A 15,649-nucleotide genomic window follows, 5' to 3' on the forward strand; every position below is an offset into this window, starting at 1 on the left:
GTTCTCAAGAAGTTGACACAGCTACGATTTCGGGACAGTATTTATCTCCTTATCATTAACCAAACACCTATTTAAGCTGGGGTCGTTTCTGTAATGGCGCTCAGTTGAAACTCGACCTTTGCCCTCAATCTTCGCGAGTGAAGTGACAGATTTTCCACAAACTAAAATGAACAATTTAAGTGTTATAAGTGAATCCCATTTAGAGACCGAACCGGAACCTTCTATAAGTCGGTTCCCCAGTATACCGGAAACGGATCCACAGCCAGGGGTGGCACACGTGAGAATCTGCGAACGCTGCGGTGGACCGGATGCTAGGCACGTTTGTTCCGATGCCGCATGTCTGAAAAGGTACTGCAAACGGTGCATCACCCAGTACAGTGAGGTGGGGGAAGTGATCTGCTGCAAAAAGTTACGGGTTCGAAATGTTCGAATTTTTACGAACGTTGGACCAGCCTTTCGGCAACTTCGATACATGGTACTTAAGAATCAACAGGCGCCGCAATGCTGCTGGCTGCATCCGGAGGAACTGTACAAAATGTTCTGCATGGAGTGCGAAATGGGAGTTTGTGTCGTTTGTGCCTTCAAGAAAGATGGGGACCACGTGGATCATAAAGAGGATATTTTACTTCTTGGTGAGAGAGAGTGTGAAAATCGTTTTAAAAATTGTAGACTAAAGGGTTTTTTTTTAATTTTTCAGATGATGCTTTTGCCAAACTTAAACCGGCGCTGAGAGATCTGAGATCGAGAATCCGACATTACAACAAGGCAATCAAAATATGTCTGGATCGGTACATCGAAGGCTCTGCAGAGAAACGAGCCGAACTGAGAGAAACTCTGATCAACCATAAAGACGTTCTGCATTCGTATTACGTCAAAGCCGAGACGATACTGATCGCGGAGATCAAGACGTAAGTACTTTAATTTTTAAGACCTACCTTTTGCAATAAGATATTTTAAAATAAACTTTTTCAGCGCTGATATTGTTCTCCAAGCATCCGTGATTGTTGGTTCGGGAGATAAATTCATCCGGGAGTTGCTGAAAATCAAACAAATCAAGGTTGTTCAAGAGGATTTGAATCAGTTAGTACGGAACCGTATATTTTTAAATGAGTGTCAATCATTACCTAACCAGATTTTTTCGTTTTCACAGAACGGACCTTGTGATGGCTTTCATGCATTCAAGAACATTCTTCTCAAAATGTCTATGAGAGGAGAGAGTAGCTGTTGAACCCATAACAAACATAATATTGAATAAGCTGATCATCAGGCAAAAGTAAGGAGTAATATCAAGTATTTTCAAGAACGGATTTAAATTAAAAAAAAAAAAAAAGTCATTTGGCAAGAAAATAAAAAAAAATTGATTTTCCGAATTTTCTTTGGTCTCTTCTTAAGTAATTTTTGCAATCCTCAAGTCGATTATCGACAACCAGCTGTCGACGTTTTATGCATTTTTAATTCATTTGGTAACAAAGTTAACATTTCGATAATCTGAATTTTCTTTGGTGATTTTTGAGGGTAAAAAAACCGAAACTTTGAGTCACCCCTAAATCTAATCTGATTGAGCTCAGTTTTTTTGGCCAACCTAGAAAATCTATATGGTCGGTTTTCAAAGTTCGATCATCAAATTTTTCCCATATCTCCATTGCCACCGTAATGTACATATAACAAATATGATTCAACTAATTGAAACAGGATACGAAATCAATTTTAATTTGGATCGATGGATTGAAGCAGTCGTCCGAAACAGGAAAACCACTGAATAAATCAATAATAGAACGTCGTCATTAATGAACATATGTTTCGTATTATTCGTGCCGGTTGAGTCTAAGAAAATCTAGAGTCTAGAGAATTCGGCATGCTGAAGAAAAAGGTCGGAAAATGATGGAAACTATGTAAAGCCACTTTCCGCCGAGATGATTTCTACGCACATCGTTCATCGTTCGCTCTAGCTCTAGCTAGATAAATCGGAGTTATTCTGAAATGCTTCAGGCATGTTCGAAAAGTCGAATCACATCAGCTAGCCGATCCCCGATGCATTAGAAGTCTATCAACCGTCATTTAAATCATGCAAATGAAGTTTGAACCCTTCTCCGATTCCGGGCCAAGCCGCAAAATCCCCCTGGTGATACCTTTCTCAATTTGTACTCGAATTTCGATTCCCATCGGCTTCTTGACTTGCAGATTCCCGCGCATCAGAAGATCTTTCTCCCATCATCTCAATATGGAAGCAGTCAAATCAGCGCAGCGCAAAACGATCCATTCCATTCCGTCGCCGCGTTCATTCATCGTTCGTTCGTTCGCCTTTTGACGGAAAACGCGGATAAAGCTGCAGGAAAATTGAGATGAAATCCATTAAAATTTTATAGGTAGTAGGTATTCCTCCGAGAGCATTCCTAAAACCTAAAATGCTATTTATACTGGTGCCGGGATTCGATCGTTCAAGGTTCGATCTTGTCCGCCTGGTAGCGCTCAAAACCATCCCATCTGAAGGGTTGACGGGAAGTGACTGACTGATGCCCACGGTACGGGAAGATTGATTTATTTTTTATGTTTCCTTTTCTCTGGGTAGGCAGATTTATTAATTATAGATTTAGGTATCAGCAAACGTCCGTCAGTGATTTGAAAAAAAAGGTGCTTGCAGATTTTTTTTTTGCGAAAGGTCAACGATTTGTTCAATTAGGGACAATTAACCAACTGTTAAAAGAGGAAAATTAGAAGACTTTAAGAAACTTTTAACTGCAATCAAGTGTTTACTCATATACTGTAAATTGTTATTTTGTTGAATAAACCAGTAGCTAAGATTATTGTTTGTAGAATTCCGTCCCAGATCAGTTAAAAATTATAATTCCACCGAATAATGGCATTCGGCCGAATACCAGACACTTGCTTTTTAACGATTTGGCGGAATATTTCGTTAATATTTTAGAATAAAACAAATGATTTTTTATAAATTTTTAAAGTCCCTTTTATTCAAATGAGTTCGAGTCAATTATTTTTAACCGCATGAATAATTTTCAAGAAACTAAGATTAACTTCATTGATTCAGCATTAGATTTCGATCCAAACTATAGACTTAAAGGGTGATACGGTCAAAATTTGGTCAAGGGAAAACGCGTGTATATCGGTGAAATCATTTATTTGAAAAATCAAATTAAATTTCTTTTTCAAGTTTAATTAGTATAAAATTCAGGAAAAATATTCAATTAGGATTCCGCTTTTCCAAATCCGAATTGCCGGGCCTTACGCTTAACCCCTGCCATCAGATTTTGTACAGCCACCTTGTCCACCTTCTTTGCCGCAGAAAGCCAGTTTGCCTTGATGCTGCTCGTCCTTAGCAGTTTTTTTTTGGTCTTCTTTAGGTTCCGCTGGACAAATAGCCCAGTATTTCTCAATTGGGCGGAGCTCTGGCGTGTTGGAAGAGTTCTTGTCCTGGGGAACCACCTGCACGTTGTTGGCAGCGTACCACTCCATGGCTTTTTTACCGTAATGGCAAGATGCCAAATCCTGCCAAAACAGTACGGCACAACCGTGTTTCTTCAGGAAAGGCAGCAGACGTTTATTCAAACACTCTTTCACGTAAATTTCTTGGATGACAGTCCCGGAAGCTATGAAAATGCTGCTTTTCAAGCCACAGCACAGTGGTCCAAAATGCGAAAAACGTGATCGTTGCTTATAACTTTTTTAGGTCACATTTTAGCATAAATACAAATGCGCTTCCAAACCTTTGCTTCTGACATCGCGCAGGGAAAAGCTAGAAGAAAACACACGTACCTAGTAGAATGCGCTGTATGTGCTTTCATAGAAATCGTTGTTTTTAATGCAAACATGGAAAAGTAAAATTGATGTATCTCGCTTGGATACAAGTGGATACTGACGATTGTACCTGCATCTTGTAGACGAAATCTTCGACTTTTTTTTGCACCTAAAGCGGGCTGCCCGATGTTGCCCGGTGTTTGTAAAATCAGGCGTGAAAAAGCCCTATTTTCGGTAATCTTTTTAACATATCTCTGCAGTATCACATTTTACAAACTTAAAATGTTCAACAAAGTGGTATATTATAGTAGGACAAACAACTTTGTGGAACAGTTTGTTAAACTTAAAATTTACTGAAAAAAGTTATTATAAAAAAACTGAGTTTTAGTGGTTAAGTTTCTTATTTGGCCGATATCTCGGATAATAATTATTTTAGAAACTTGGCATCTGAGACAAAGTTGTAAAAAATTTGATTTTTAACAAGTTTGTCCAAGACATCAAAGAGCTAAAACCTATAACAGAGAAGTTAGAAAATTTATCTCACTTGTAGAGGGAATAATCAGAAAAATCATAGTTTTTTATTTTAGAGCTGATTTTACTGACAAACTTCTTCGAAGACACCGATATGCTAAAATGTGACCTAAAAAAGTTATAAGCAACGATCACGTTTTTCGCATTTTGGACCACTGTGCACAGGGACAGATGGCTTGCCAAACCAGATATTTCTTAGCGAACTTTGACAGTTTCATGTGCTTGAAAATATCTGCTACCTTTCCCCTTCCTTTTGCCGTATAAAACTCCTGTCCCGGAAGCTGCTTGTAGTCGGCTTTGACGTAGGTTTCATCGTCCATTACCACGAAGTCAAACTTCGTCAGCATCGTCCTGTACAGCCTCCTGGATCGCGCTTTGGCCGTCGTATTTTGTTTATCATCGCGATTTGGAGTCACTACCTTCTTGTAAGTCGAAAGTCCGGCTCGATGCACGGTTGTAGACGATACACCCAGCTTATTTGCGGCATCTCGGAGAGAGAGAAGTTAGGGTTTCGCTTGAAACTACCGGCAACTCTCTTTGTCATCTCAGCGGCTTCCGGTTTTCAATTTCCCCCCGTTTTCAATTTCCCCCCGATCAAGACTTCCTGGCCATTCACAAACGTTCCCCAAACACTTTAATTACATTTGTAACGGTTGATTTGGCAACTTTTAGCGATTATGCGTGCGAGTAGCTCGGATTTTCGCGATGCGCGAGCAAAATTTTGATACGCTGATCTTATTCTTTGGACGGCATTTTGACAACTGAAGAGTGAATTCCAAAATCAAAATAGGAGCAACATTCTACACACACACCTTCAAAATGAGGGGTGTTCAGGTTTTTTAAATGCAAAATTGAAAGAAATACGTCAAGTTGATATTGATTAAATTTTGACCGTATCACCCTTTATAACAAGGTTGTTAGGATTTGCATTTACCGTGTATTACCGGTCTATCACACTGAATTATCATTGATGTGCACAAGAGGAATAAACGTCACTAAGTTGTGACCAAGCAAACAACGTGGACGCGTACGCATTTACTTGGTCCGAATTTCCCTACCCGAGACACAGACGGTTCTCGGTTACAACAGTTTGGCGACGAGAGGTGAAAAAACCCGTGCGACACCGGTGAGTGAAAGCGCAAAAAAATTACGAATTGTGCTGCCGGTCAGAGAACGAAGCGGATTCCAGAATAGGATTCCTTCTTCGAAAGGCGAGTTGCCATTTCTAACCTCATTATTTCTACGAAAGGGAGAACATCCGGACGAAACAGCGTTCACACACATTTACCGTTGCATACACGACAAGCTAGCTACAGTTTGTGTGCAAACGACCGATTACTGCTGTCAACTTTCCTGCCGCGGTGGGCGCGTTTGTTTTGAAGCGCGATGCTAAACGAAGGACAGAATGTCACGCCTGTGGCGCCAAATTTCGCCATGGAACCGTTCGAGAAGGAGAAAACCAAATGGACGAGATGGGTGAAGCGCTTGGAAGGAAGCTTCCGAATGTTTAATGTGCCGGAAGCAAGCAAGAAAGATTACCTACTACACTACATGGGGGCCTCGACCTACGATCTGTTGTGCGATCATTTGGGACCCGTCGAGCCCGAGACGAAAACCTACGACGAGATTGTTACTGCGCTGGGAACATATTTCGATCCTAAACCGCTCGAGATGGTCGAAGTATGGAAGTTTCGGAACCGTAAGCAGAAGGAGGGAGAAACCGTGAAGGAGTTTGTGACAGAACTGCAACGCGATGCTAAGTTCTGCGAGTTTGGTGACTACCTTAAGAAAGAGCTGCGGAATCAACTGGTCTTCGGTCTGCGGTCAAAACGAATCCGGTCGCGACTCATTGAAGAAAAAGAGCTTACTTTCGACAGGGCGTTGGAAATTGCTCTTTCGATGGAGGCGTCGGGCGAAGGTGCGGAACTGTTCGAGAAGCGATCGACCGAGGTAAACTACACGGAGAAGCGGACAAATAAGGTAACAAATACTAGTACGACAAAAAAGATTTGCTACCGTTGCGGTAGTGATGAGCATTTGGCCAGTGCCTGCCGATATAAGAACCCTTTTTGTAACTTTTGTAAAAAGTCAGGGCACCTCCAGCAGGTTTGTTTGAAGTTCCAAGGGGAACTGTCGAAAGGTAGAAACAATAGACAAGCAAAGCTGAAAAAGAAATTTCACACAAATTTGATAGATGAGGATAGCAGTAGTGAAGAGGAAAGAGAAGAAGAAGAGGAGTCAGAAGTAGAGGAAGTTCTTACACTTGAAATTTGTAAAATAGAAAAGTCAAAATCACTTTCGAAAGTTATTTTACCGGTAATTGTAAATAGAAAGGTAATCAAATTCGAAGTAGATTGTGGGTCTCCCGTTTCGCTCATGAGCCTCGTCGACAAAAAACTTTACCTGGATGAATTGCCGCTGTTTAAGACTGAGGTGGAGTTGGTAAGCTACTGTGGGAACAAGATCCAAGTGTGTGGTTACATGAAGGTGGAAGTGAAGCACAACGGAAGTTCGAACTGGCTGCGATTGTTCGTGGTGAAGACGGAGCGTCATCCCCTCCTTGGCCGTGAGTGGATGCGGAAGCTGAATGTTGACTGGAACGAAGTCATACGGAACCCGGAGTCCTGTGTCGGAGCGATAGCCGTTCATAGCCTTGGTAAACCGAAGTCAGGTGCCGTTGGGGATCTGATTGAACGCTTTCAGCGAGTGTTTGATTCTTCGGTCGGTACGATTCGAAACGTTCAAGCCACGCTACATCTGAAGCCAAACAGCAAGCCAATATTCATGAAACCTCGTACCATCCCTTTTGCGATCCGTGACACGGTGGAGCGAGAAATTAAAAAAATGGAGGAGAACGGGATCCTGAAAAAGGTGGAGCGCAGTTCCTGGGCGACTCCAGTGGTGCCGGTTATGAAGTCAGCGGATCGCGTTCGCCTGTGCGGGGACTACAAGGTGACGGTCAACAAATGTCTCTTGATTGACGAGCACCCCTTACCAACAATCGACGAGCTGTTTTCGAACATGGCGGGTGGTCGGAAATTTTCGAAGTTGGATCTGGCCCAAGCTTATCTCCAAATGGAAGTACGCGAAGAGGACCGGGAACTACTTACCTTGAACACGCATCTTGGTCTCTACCAACCTACGCGGTTAATGTACGGCGTGTCTTCAGCACCTGCGATTTTCCAGCGTGAGATTTCGCAACGGCTTGGTGATATTCCCGGAGTTTCAGTTTTTCTGGATGATATCAAGGTGACTGGGCCGGACGATGAAACACACCTGCAGCGACTGGGAATGGTTCTGCAACGATTAGACGAACACGGGATGCGGCTGAATGTGACAAAGTGCGAATTTTTTGCGGATCGCATCGAGTATTGCGGGTTCGTGATTGATCGAGAAGGAATACGGAAAATGAAAACCAAAGTCGACGCCATTCAGGAGATGCCTAGACCCCGCAATCGTGAGCAAATCAGAGCGTTCGTGGGTCTAATAAATTATTATGGTAGGTTCATGAAAAATTTGAGTACAAGAATCTACCCGATCAACAATTTACTTAAAGAAAACGTTACGTTCAACTGGGACGACGAGTGCGAAAAAGCTTTCCTATGGGTCAAGAAGGAGATGCAGTCAGATAGAGTATTGGTTCACTACGATCCGAAGTTGCCACTCGTACTAGCTACCGATGCTTCGCCTTATGGTGTTGGTGCAGTATTAAGTCATCTGTATCCCGACGGAACCGAACGGCCAATCCATTGCGCATCTCAAACTCTGAATAGATCCCAGCAGAATTACATCCAAGTCGACAAGGAGGCGTATGCGATCATATTTGGAGTAAAAAAATTCTACCAATACCTCTATGGACGCAAATTCATACTCGTTACCGACAATAAGGCTGTGGCACAAATCCTGGCACCACACAAAGGACTCCCTACCTTGAGTGCTTTGCGAATGCAGCATTACGCTGTTTTTCTAGAAACGTTTGATTACGAAATTCGATTTCGTTCGTCGAAAGAGAACGCTAATGCGGACGGAATGTCTCGACTGCCGATTAAAGATGAAGACAACAAACACCGAATCGAAGAGGTAGATCTCGTTGAAGTTAATCAAATCGAGACGCTTCCTGTCACAGCAGAGGAATTGGCGGAGTGTACTAAAGAAGACGCTAACGTGAAAACCTTGCTACAAAGTCTGAAGGTTGGACGAACTGTGGACGGATGTGACCGATTTGGCCTCAATCAAAGCGAATTTTCGATCCAGAAGGGGTGTTTACTCAGAGGCATCCGTGTCTATATTCCACCGAAGCTTCGACAGCGCGTCCTAGACGAGCTACACACAGGTCACTTTGGTGTATCCAGAATGAAGACTTTAGCAAGATCGTACTGCTGGTGGGAGACTGTCGATCGCGACATAGAGGAGCTGTCAAGAAACTGCAGTGAATGTGCCGGAGTGCGGAAGAACCCGATAAAGGTTATGCCACATTGTTGGGAACAAGCTACAGAACCATTCCAGCGAATCCACATCGACTTTGCGGGTCCATTCCTTGGTCTGAATTTCTTCGTCATCGTGGATGCGTACAGTAAGTGGCCGGAGGTCAGGATTATTCCGGATATGACTACGGACACCACCGTCAACTGCCTGCGGGAATATTTCGTGACATACGGTGTACCTTCCATCATTGTCAGTGATCGAGGAGTCCAGTTCACTTCGGACCAGTTCCGAACATTCCTGAAACGCAACAATGTTACGCACAAAATGGGAGCTCCTTATCACCCAGCTACAAACGGTCAGGCGAAACGGTTTGTACAGACATTCAAAGACAAGCTGAAGGCCCTGAAATGCGAACGAAAAGACGTCCAGTTTGAGCTCTACAAAATTTTGATGGCATACCGGATTTGCCATACCTATAATAAACCAAGTCACTTCCAATAGAATATGCTAGGGAACAATACTGTTAAGGAGGGGAATGCTGTTAGGATTTGCATTTACCGTGTATTACCTGTCTATCACACTGAATTATCATTGATGTGCACAAGAGGAATAAACGTCACTAAGTTGTAAGCAAGCAAACAACGTGGACGCGTACGCATTTACTTGGTCCGAATTTCCCTACCCGAGACACAGACGGTTCTCGGTTACAACAAAGGTATTGACTGTTTATCGCAATGTAGAGCAAAACCTTACGGCAAAAACAAGATATCGGAAGCTGTAAACGACATTGTTGACAAAGTTTGATTGCGTGGTAAATCCACGACGAAACCCACGCCAAGCCAGACTTCAAACAGCTTCCGGGATAGAATTTTATGGGAAAATGTGACAGACATTTTCAAGCATATTAAACTATCAAAGTTTGCCAAGAATTATCTCATTTGGGAAGCTATCTGTACCTGAGGCTTGTAAAGCGACATTTTCGTTGCAGCCGGGACCTGAAAATTTACGTGAAAAAGTGTTTTCAAAAGTGTTTACTGCCTTTCCTGGAGAAACATGACTTGTCTGTGCTGTTTTGGCCGGATATGGCATCCTGCCATTATAAAATAAAGGCCATAGAGTGGTATGCCGCTAGCACCATTCAGGTTGTGCCCAAGGATAAGAACCCTCCCAATACACCAGAACTTCTTCCAATCGAAAAATATTGGACTTTAGTTAAGCAAAACCGTAAGAAGACTCAAAAAGTTGAAAAAAAAAGGCGAGAAGCAGCTCAAAGCAAACTGGCGTTCTGCACCGAAGGAAGTGAATAAGGTGACTGTACAAAATCTAAAGGCAGGCGTCAAACGAAAGTCTCGCAGATTTGGACTAGGTCAACCGAAATCTTAACTGAGTATTTTTTCTGTCTTTCATACAGATTGAACTTCCAAAAGAAAGATACTATGATTTTTTTAATAAACAAATATGTAACCGATTTACACGCAAATTAGTTTGGCCACTTTTTGATACGAACACCCTTTATTAGGTGTGAGTGCTAGCGATAAAAAAATAGTGGTTGCAAACCAAATCCGTTCATATTCTTACAAGAGCGTTTTTTGAGTTGCTTCAAAATTTGGTAGAGAATTTTGAATAGGGCGAATGCGCCAAATGTAAACAAATGGAGTTATCAGCTGGATAATAAAGTACGTACAACGTTAACTGGAGGATTTTTTTTTACAAAGTTAACTGAAGGAGAAATAAAGAAAACTATTGCTACATACAATGCCAACAATGATGTTGGAGAATTCGCCGTATTCAAAATTCGATTCCGAATTTTGATATTTTTTCCAATCCAAGTGACAGTAAATAGTAAAAGAACTCTAAAATAAGATGTGCTTTGAAAAAAAGACTTAAAAGTTTTGCTAAAACTGAAATTGCCACTCTCACCGCATGTGGCCATAATGCCTTTGTTTCCCCTTTTTGTACTCATACAGGGTGGCCAGCGAGTTCCCATTTTCGAATTCACGGGTTTTTAACGGTTTCTCAATTAATATTGTATGATTTTCCTGGAATTGAAATACACAAATAAATACGTTCATCAGATTTTTCTACCAATAAGTTGACGTTTTTACCGATGTTCACCTTAAAAGTTAGGACAAATTTAAAATATTCAGTAATTGATTCTTAAAATTCAAAGGTGAGTGTGGTTTCTTGAGAATTGTACAGAAACTAAAATGTAAGCAGATTTAAACGCAAAAGGGTAAGAAAGTCATCTAATGAAGAATTTTCGATAGAATGTGTGTTCGTAACTAAATTCTAATTTTAATTTTCCTTTACAATTCCTTCTAAGCTTAAGTAATCTGAAATTTTATTTCGATTCCCGATTCAGAATATTGAATTTTTGTACTGAGGTTTCTTTCAATAACTTTCATTTGTTTTTTATGTGTTTTTAGACTATTCCACTTGCATGGATTCTGGGTTTACCATTATTCGGCAAAAAAAAAACTTTGATGGAGCTGTCTGTTGATGCGCTGCTGATGGTGACCATGAAGGATTTAATTTTAAACAAATTTGGCAAACAATAAAGTTAATGTTTTCAGCATGAAATATCGAGATTTTTTCTTATTAGAAAGTGATTTACTGTTTCCATAAGAATCTCTTATGAAAAGCAACAACCTCTCATTGAAGAAGGCGTTCATCTTCAGAATTCATTCGCGTCATAAGGCAATCTTATGAATTTCATTAATTTTTCTTATGGCGCCACTTCATAAGAGAATCTTATGGCATACATAATAGTATTTTTCTGAGTGTATGATTCCGCAAAATGCAAAACAGAAGCGAGCAGATTCATGTAAAAAATCTTATTTCCAATTGTTTTATTTAGGGCATTTTTTGACTCAATTTATTTAATAAACCTTTGATTATGAGATCTTTCTGCTGTTCTTTTCAAGTTTTGATTGAGTGTAACGTTTTTTGTTTCTGGAAAACAAAGTTTTGAACAACATTCATTCTGGACCAGTGCACAAATGGGAAAAAAGTGTATAATCCTCAAAGAAATTCAATATCTTCCCTCCTACATGAACGAAATCTATGAAAGTATACTTTCCTGTAGTGAAAATGCCCGGAGAATCGATTGGACATAGTTTCAGACGCTGCACGAGCTTACGAACGGATATATAACGCAATTCAACCCTTTATTCTCCTATATTTTGTAAACAATCAAGAAAAACACTGATTTGGATTAGAAAAATGGAGTTAAGAGTGTTTTACGCTCAATTCCTCTAAAATTTTTCAATCCAACCCCATTTAATCAAATCAAGTTAAAGCCGTTTTACCCTAAATTTCTCTACATTTTTAATATAGTTCAGAAAAAGCTTGTTCGGCCTGGAATATTTTGAAGCAAATGAGACCTATCTTGTGTGTTTTTGCTGAGGAATGGAATGAAGGCTGTTTAATCCACCGCACACATCGGAAAATTGAGTTATGGCTGTTTTCACATAAATTCCTCTATATTTTTCGAATACTCAGAAAAAACACGTTCTGACTAGAAAACTTTGAACCACATGAGACTTATCTTGTGTGATTTTTTTTTTCGAGGAATCAAATGAAGGCTATTTAAGCAAACGCACGCATCGGAAAATGGAGTTATGGCTGAGTTTACCCTCGATTTCCTTATATTTAAAAAAAATGTGAAAACAGTAAGTTCGGACTTGAAAATTTTGAATCAAATTAGAACAATCTTGTGTGATTTTTTACAGGAATCGAATGAAGGCTATTTGAGCCACCGCACGCATTGAATAATGGATTTACGGCCGTTTCCCCTCCATTCCCCAACATTTTTCAAATATTTCAGAAAAAGCATTTTCGGATTTGAAAATTTTGATTTAAATCAGAGTTATCTTATATAATTTATTTTTAATCAAATGAAAGCTATTTGAGCCATCGCACGCATTGTTAAATGGAGCTCTATTTGTATTTGTACTCTCAATTCCCCTACATGTTTAATATAGTTCATAAAAGCATGTTCGTACTTGAAAATTTTTACTTATCTTGGGTGGTTTTTATTCCAGGAAATCGAATGAAGGCTATTTGAGCCTGTAGAGGAATTGAGGGCAAAGCAACCATAACTCAATATTCCGATGGCTGCGATGACTCAAATAGTCTTCATTCGATTCCTCGGAAAAAATCACACCAGATAGGGCCCATTTGTTCCAAAATTGTCCCGTGCGAAAAATCTTTTTTAAGTGAATTAGAAAAATAACATAACATAAGTCCCATTTGGTTAAAAATTATCAAGTCCGAACATGCTATTCTGCAATATGTAAAAAAATTAGGGCAATTAAGGTTAAAGCAGCCATAAACCCATTTTCTGATGCTTGTGGTGGCTCAAACAGCCTTTACTTGATTCTTCGGAAAAAAACACTGAAGATAGGTCCCTTTAGCTTCAAAAAATTTCAGTCCGAACAAGCATTTTCTGAACTACCTTTATTAAAAATGTCGGAAAGTTGAGGGTAAACGGCCATAACTCCATTTTCCAATGCGTGCGGTGGTTCAAACAGCTTTGTTTTGATTTCTTGTAAAATCACACGAGAAAGGTCAATTTTTGTTCAAAATTTCCTAGTCCAAATCAGTTTTTCTGGATAGTTTACAAAATATAAGGGAATAAGGGGCTAAAAAGCAAAAAACTATGTCCAATCGATTCTTAGGACATTTTCACTGAAAAAAGGTATATTTTCATAGATTTGGTTCATGTAGAAGGAAAGATATTGAATTTCTTCGCGGTTTATACACTTTTTTCCAGATTGTTCAGTGTAGGGGAGAAGCGGACTATATGTGCATATTAAGGAAAGCACTCATTATCTCCCATATTCCAAAAGATAGGAGTCTGAAAATTATATACACATAATCGGACATCTGTTTTATATACTTTAGAGCAATTTTTCTGTTGAAATCTCCTAAAGTATTTGTGAAAATAATTCTATATTAAAAGAAGTCAAAATAGACGATTTCTGAAACTGGCGGGCTAAATGCGCATATTTATGTTTTTAGCTATATTTCATGAACACTTGCAATATTTTGATATTATTTATTTGAAAATGGTAGAAACGGATGTTAAGCATACGTCTAGGCTGAAATTTTGGTGAAATTTTATACATCACAAGTTCTTTTGCATGAAACATAGTAAGGTATGTTCTATAGCCATATTTCATGGTAAAATTTTGTTCATATAGTATTTTTTTCGGATCAGTATGAAGTTCTTCTTTTTTCGCTGTAAGATCGTAATTTGAGCGTAGATTTAATGTTTAAATGATAAAAAGTAAAAAAAAAATTATAAGACTAATCTATTTTTTCTTGATATAGACATTAAACCTGCCTGATATGGGCATTCAGAACCTGTATCTAATTCCAATATCTTATCATTTACAACTTTGCCAAAAGCTTCAATATGTTGAATTTTTTATTTCCAGATGAATAAAAAAGAAAACCCGTTAACATTTTTGTTCACTGAATCTGTACGCACGAGATTGTATCCCATTTACCCGAAAACCATTGCCCAGAATGAATTTTTCCCAGAATGACAAATACCCGAAATCAAACCCCAGAATGAACCATTTCCCAGAAAAAAATTCCCCAGAATGAACCATTTACCAGAAATTTTTTTCCCAGAATGGAACATTTCCCAGAATTTTTTTCCCCAGAATGGAACATTTCCCAGAATGGCACAAATCCCAGATTTTTTCCTCTAGTATTTTATTTGTTGTTTATTTCTAATGAATTTTTGTAAATTTCATATGATTCGAAATTCATTTTTTTTTCAAAATGATTTTTTAAATAAAACTACAACTTTGAAATTTTCCAACTAAATTTATTTTAGAACCAATATTGTGCTTTGTTTATGGTTTGGGTACTTTAATTGATTCAATGCTTACCATGGTCCTTTAAAAAAACCGTTTTGGTATCCGACTCCTCACGCTGTGCGTTCGAATTGAAAGACGTTTTGTCCTTCACGCTGTCGCGTGGCGGACGGGGCTAAGGGATCACCCCTAGCTTTCACGCAGACCTAGGAAGCCCCGGCAGACCTAGACCAATGTCTTTGGGCCGCCGCTTCCGACGGCGGGTCGGCGGCCACCTCGGATTTGGGAGCTTCGGCGGCTTTGTGCCGCCTCGGCCCCTTCATCCTCGTTGGTTGCGGCTTTGCCGCAAAAGAATAGTATTATGAGAATCCAATTTTTGTGGAAAAAATCTATTTTAATTTTTTGGATTGCAGGTTGGATAAATATATTAAATTTTCTGGGAAATGGCAATTCTGGCGAAAATTTTTCTGGGAAATGGTTCATTCTGGTAAATTTTTTTCTGGGAAATGGTTCATTCTGGGAAAAAAATTCTGGTAAATGGTGCATTCTGGGAAAAAAAATTCTGGGGAAGTGGATTTCTGGTAATTGAAATTCTGGTGATTTTTCATTCTGGGCAATGGTTTTCGGGGAAATGGAGTACAACCGTACGCACGATAGGTAATTAAAGTTCAATATATTTTAACAAAAATCTTGTTTGAATTTTTAAATTTTTTGTGACTTTATATACCTTAACAATTTTATTTGTTCATGCCATGTGTTAAAAGCGTATAACCCTCAAACTGCACTGATTAGATACGATGAATCTTCAGCAATATTGTCAATCGACTATATGCGCATATTACTCAGTATGCGCATTTAGGAACACTTCCCCCCCATATAATAATTCCGGTTATATTAAAGATGTTAAGCGTCAATCTTAATTACCGAGATGTAAATTCATTCGAAAAAACAATCTGATTTCAACGTATGAACTTACAAGTCGAACATTGAAAGTGCTCTAAGGTACATAATTACCTTTGTAAACGATAAAAAAAAGTTGATTGCCAAAACTTAACGTATCTAAGCTTCAACCTTATGGAATTCGAATCCTTATTTGTTCCAGCATGTTCTGG

At 39.4% G+C, this 15,649-nt stretch overlaps 2 protein-coding genes across 3 annotated transcripts in view; one reads left to right on the plus strand and one right to left on the minus strand.

The window, feature by feature from the left end:
* The window catches only part of LOC129752384 (protein dead ringer), a 282,636-nt gene that overhangs the window by 191,569 nt on the left and 75,418 nt on the right, over positions 1-15,649 (minus strand). The window lies entirely within an intron of this gene.
* Positions 112-1,370, plus strand: LOC129754759 (uncharacterized). 2 transcript variants are annotated; one of them, XM_055750980.1, is made up of 4 exons: positions 112-632; positions 698-908; positions 973-1,084; positions 1,151-1,370. In XM_055750980.1, the coding sequence occupies exons 1-4, from the start codon at positions 167-169 to the stop codon at positions 1,226-1,228; spliced, it is 867 nt and encodes a 288-aa protein (XP_055606955.1). In that variant the 5' UTR covers positions 112-166; the 3' UTR covers positions 1,229-1,370. The 2 variants fall into 2 exon arrangements, with proteins under 2 accessions (XP_055606955.1, XP_055606956.1); XM_055750981.1 differs by having other exon boundaries at positions 973-1,080.

This window comes from Uranotaenia lowii, chromosome 3 (genome assembly GCF_029784155.1).
Source record: "Uranotaenia lowii strain MFRU-FL chromosome 3, ASM2978415v1, whole genome shotgun sequence".
Lineage (NCBI taxonomy): Eukaryota > Metazoa > Arthropoda > Insecta > Diptera > Culicidae > Uranotaenia > Uranotaenia lowii.

Excerpts from the sequence above, each read along its gene's own strand:
- LOC129754759 (XM_055750980.1), top strand. The coding sequence starts at position 167 with ATGAACAATTTAAGTGTTATAAGTGAATCCCATTTAGAGACCGAACCG. Across the intron at positions 633-697 it reads AGAGGATATTTTACTTCTTG|ATGATGCTTTTGCCAAACTT; the intron begins GTGAGAGAGAGT and ends TTAATTTTTCAG. Across the intron at positions 1,085-1,150 it reads AAGAGGATTTGAATCAGTTA|AACGGACCTTGTGATGGCTT; the intron begins GTACGGAACCGT and ends TCGTTTTCACAG.